We start from the raw sequence: 4,718 nt of genomic DNA, 5'->3' as shown, positions 1-4,718 counted from the left end.
TTCCTTGTTGGCTTTTATGGACTTACCAGGGAAAACTTACATCTGTAATTCTACAAAATGGTGTATGGACGTCACTCAAGAAAACTATTGGGTTGGAGGCTCATAGAAATGTTCGTTGTCTTCTTTTAGCTTTTTCCAATTGGGTGTAAGCTAGAAGTTTTGTTTCATGCACAGGCACTAGTATGGTTTTTGTGTCTTGGAAAAAGAGCTCCACATTATTGCTTCCTTGTCAACCACCACCTTCATCTTGGAGCAGTTGGGATGTTTGTTTGTCTTTGCTGCTTCTTTTCTCTTAGTGCTATTTTTCCAATCATCTCCCATCTTGTATTCTCAATTGACACTCCACCCTCTCTCCTTGTAGTTCCCAGTTGACTCTCATCTCCATCCCTATGAACCCATCTTCCTTCTTCATCATATACCGTAACAGTGAGGGAGAGTAACTATTTTATGCAATCACTCAATAGTGAAGAAGATTCTCTCACCAACAGATTGGCTTACATGTTAAGTATTCTCCATAGGAAACTGCAACGCATCTGTGCAAGGTTACGGTGGCTGATGTGGAGGCGTCCAAAGCCCAAAGTTGTCATCAGGAGGTTTGGAAAGTTAATGAAACGCCAGCCTAAAGGGGTGCCCGGCTCCAGTAAATCTGCTATTCATCTCAACAGTCAACTGGGTCGTTCCATCTCTGGAAAGCCAATACGAATTGCCACATTTAATGCTGCCATGTTCTGCCTTGCACCAGCTGTTCCAAAGCCTGAGAAGTCAGTTGTGTTTTGTCAGGAAGAGGAGGATTATTTGAGGTTCAAGAGTCATATGAAGATTGATACTTGGGCAAAATCTGAAAATTATCGTCCAAAGAGTATACTAAAGCAATCTCCTTTGCATTCCACCCCAAATACTCCTGATCATCTCTCCCAGCAGAAGCTCACAAGATCAAGACTGAAGGTTTCAATTAATCTCCCTGACAATGAGATATCATTAGCAAATAGCAAATTGCTTAGTTTTTGGGAAAGTGAAAAAGAGGGGTCGTCAAGTAATGGTAGAAATTATAGGTACAAAGTTCCAATGAGGTCCCCTGTGTGCTATCCCTCTAGTATGAGTGACTATCCTATTGGTGAGGGATTGAGCAGCAGGAGAAGCATTCTTGAAGTACTTAAAGAGGTTAATGCTGATATCTTGGCTCTGCAAGATGTCAAGGCTGAGGAAGAAAAAGGCATGAAACCTCTTTCTGATCTAGCTGGTGCTCTAGGTATGAAATATGTGTTTGCTGAGAGCTGGGCTCCAGAGTTTGGGAATGCTATACTGTCTAAATGGCCAATTAAGAGGTGGAAAGCTCAAAAAATCATTGATGGTGAAGATTTCAGGTGCTTATTCTTTTCTTTCATATTGATAATATCCGGTTTGGAAGTCCAATTTGCATTTTGTTTCTGTTGCCTATCATATGTGGTTTCCTAGTGTTGTAACTCCCAAAACCTTAGTATATCACCACAATTTAGCCTGTAGCTTATTTCGTTTGCCTAGTGTATTGCAACTTTATGGATATTTACAGTGGATGCCGTCTCACCTATGCAAAACTGAAGTCATTGGCCAACATTTTACTCTTTGGCAGTTGATTTCCTAGTTGATTCTTCTGATCAATTCATGGTACTATGTCTGAACTAATCCAACAAGGATGAAATATAGGAAAATACAAAAACATTAGAAGTTGTTGTTTCCCCTCCTCAACTAGGGAATGGAACTCCTAATTATCTTCAATTAGAGAACAATCATTGAGTTTTCATAAGAGAGGATTCTCCATTGTCTACTCAGCAGAGTTAGTGAGAAAAGATCTGTGTCTTATCATTTGAGGAATAGTAGATTTTCATTAATTAAAGATGCATCTTGAAAGAAGAATCCAAGTCTTTGTGAAGGTGAAGGGATTGCAACTGCATAGGAGTGTGTTCTGTAACTTCGCTAACAGTGTTATGTGTATGTGTATATGTGAAATACAGGAATGTCTTAAAGGCTACCATTGATGTGCCATGGGCAGGGGAAGTAAACTTCCATTGCACCCAACTTGACCATCTGGATGAGAACTGGAGGATGAAGCAAACAAATGCAATAATCCAATCAAGTGATTGCCCCCACATTTTGGCTGGAGGTCTCAACTCACTTAATGGATCAGATTACTCAAGAGAGAGATGGATGGATATCATCAAGGTAAACATCACTAGAACTTTCCCTGATTATTTTCTAGACATCCATAACAAAAAACAGTGCTATATAAGAAAATTTGTCTCTCTTAATTTGGATCATATCTATGGTGCAGTACTATGAGGAGATAGGAAAGCCTACACCAAAGGTTGATGTAATGGAGTTTCTGAAGGGAAAAGAGTATGTTGATGCAAAGAACTTTGCAGGGGAATGTGAGCCTGTTGTCATTATTGCCAAAGGCCAAAGTAGAGGATTTCATCTCTTTACTCATTTTGACTTATTACTGCAAGCTAATTTGCTTCTAGATGTTGGATTGAATGTAAATTTTTCTGGGCAGATGTTCAAGGGACATGCAAGTATGGGACGCGGGTGGATTACATTCTGGCTTCACAGGACTCACCATACAAGTTTGTTCCCAGGTCATACTCTGTCATCTCATCCAAAGGTACTTCTGATCATCACGTAGTTAAGGTCGATATTGTAAAAGTTGATGAGAACGCTGAAGAGAACTTCATCAGGCGACTCCGGAAACCAAAACAAAAGATTGTGAAGATGAGAAACCCTTGTTCCTCAAGAGGCATATGGCATATATAAATACTTGAACATCTTTTTCTCAATTTAATTTTACATCTATCTTTTTTATTGATTGTTGGTGTATGTTTGCTTGAAGTCTCATGGCAAACACACATTTTTATACGAATCACTATCATTATACATATTTATACGGATCACTATCACTATTTCCTTTCAACATGATTTGAATTCATTTTGCTCTACATTTCTACATGAGATGAAATATTAACTTTTATTTCTTGTTTTTTGTTTTTGTTTTATTTGATTTTATTCTACCCTAAACCACTACTATCTTTAAAAATATATGAAAATGGAAAATGATAGTGTCATTCATTACCCCTTCTTGGAAAGCTTAGTTGAAGGGCCTGGCCAGAACAAACTTATTACATATTCTAAGGGAAATAGCACGAGTCTTTCCCTCTTCTTTTTGAATGGACATACATATAACTATTAAGGAGGAAGGAGGAAGAAGAATACAACCATAATAGATTCCAATGAACTAGGACTCATGTGGAGTCTGACTTGCAGGATAGCCGATCCCATGGCGCTTGTTAGGGAACACCATGAACACTGTACTTGAAATAGCACCAATAACAGGAGGTAAGACCATAAGCAAAAGCTTCTCAGTTGATTCAAAAGATGGATAGAAGCAGTCCACTGTGTTAGAGTCCAAAAGGGCCACCACAGCAAACACAGTCAATGAGAGGAAAGCATGAACAAAGTCCCCCACCCTCAGCTTATATGCTGATAAGTTCACTGACTCAGAAGCAGAAGATGGCCAAAGACCATTCTTTGTTGCCACCCCATAGTGAGTCATTCCATCACTGCCAAAGTAACTGTCAGTGAAAGAAGAGAAACAACAAGAGAAGCCACAAACTCCTAGGAGAATCCCTGTTAAGTACTTGTTAATGGTGTGGCAATGACCATTGTTGGTCAGCACAGGGTTGAGGAACTGGAACAAGAACACAGTCCCAGTAGGAAGGAGCTTGATGAGGTTGCCTACTCCTGTGAATGTTCTGTCTGTAATGGATGGCTGGGTGCTTTTCCCAGACTCTGAAGATTTGCTTGTTCCACCCATTGGGGGGCTTGTTGGTATGTATTTTTCTAGGAAATGAATGTTTTGCGAGGTAGGTCCTCTAACAAACTTGAGGGTATTTATAGAGAGAATGGGAGAAAAAGGAAGAGAGGGTTGCTTGCACGTAAAATGGTACTGGTTTTTGCTTCACTCTTCAGAAGGTGGCACCTCATTTCTAATCCAAGCATTGATCTCTCCGGTCAGCAGGTCCACACAGAGGATTTTAACAACAATTGATCAATTGCTTCTACTCTGATTCTCTATTCTTAGGTTGCATTGTTTGGAATCAAACTAGAAATTGATACAAAAATGTCATCTGGAGTTCATAAATTAAAAAAAAAAAAAGGTTAAAAATCTTGACTTCTTTTTTTATTCAGACAAGATAACTGATGAAATAAGACATGACTTCAAAAGAAAAAAAAAGCGGGGGCTTTCAAACTGCAAAAAGTATTAATTTCCATTCAAGGGATATGATAAAAATTAGCTGTAAAGCATGCTATATTTGTGGTTGACATTAGGGTTATCTTAAACTCACAAAATCACTTCATCTTTGATGGATTGCTGTAAGTATTGGCTATAGCTAGAGGCAATTTGATGCCATATGATTGACATTTCAATGATGTGATGCTTAGAGATACATATAGATATAAAAACCATGTCAAACATGTGTATTGAAAGTAGTAAAATGAGGCGTGACAATTTTTATTTTTATTTTTTGGTAGGTTTAAACGTCTAGGATTTGTATAATAGCAATGTAAAAGATTAGCCCACCACACCTTCATCAGTTTCCAAGTCAGAAAAAGAAAATTTTTCTATTTTAGAATAAGAAGACAATGTTTCCATTGGGTGAAGCAGATTTGTGAATCAGTTTTGGTTG

At 38.4% G+C, this 4,718-nt stretch overlaps 2 protein-coding genes across 2 annotated transcripts; one reads left to right on the top strand and one right to left on the bottom strand.

Moving 5' to 3' along the window:
* On the top strand, positions 1–2,924 carry LOC117913871. Its single transcript, XM_034828966.1, has 4 exons — positions 1–1,364; positions 1,992–2,199; positions 2,309–2,438; positions 2,531–2,924. The coding sequence occupies exons 1-4, from the start codon at positions 448–450 to the stop codon at positions 2,785–2,787; spliced, it is 1,512 nt and encodes a 503-aa protein (XP_034684857.1). The 5' UTR covers positions 1–447; the 3' UTR covers positions 2,788–2,924.
* Positions 2,925–3,069: 145 nt separating this feature from the next.
* On the bottom strand, positions 3,070–3,904 carry LOC117913872 (protein DMP2-like). The gene has a single exon (XM_034828967.1). The coding sequence runs from the start codon at positions 3,842–3,844 to the stop codon at positions 3,266–3,268; it is 579 nt and encodes a 192-aa protein (XP_034684858.1). The 5' UTR covers positions 3,845–3,904; the 3' UTR covers positions 3,070–3,265.
* Positions 3,905–4,718: the final 814 nt, after the last annotated feature.

Source organism: Vitis riparia, chromosome 5 (assembly GCF_004353265.1).
Source record: "Vitis riparia cultivar Riparia Gloire de Montpellier isolate 1030 chromosome 5, EGFV_Vit.rip_1.0, whole genome shotgun sequence".
Taxonomy (NCBI): domain Eukaryota; kingdom Viridiplantae; phylum Streptophyta; class Magnoliopsida; order Vitales; family Vitaceae; genus Vitis; species Vitis riparia.
The sequence above is the reverse complement of the archived record's forward strand: the minus strand, read 5'-3'. Positions and strand labels throughout refer to the sequence as shown.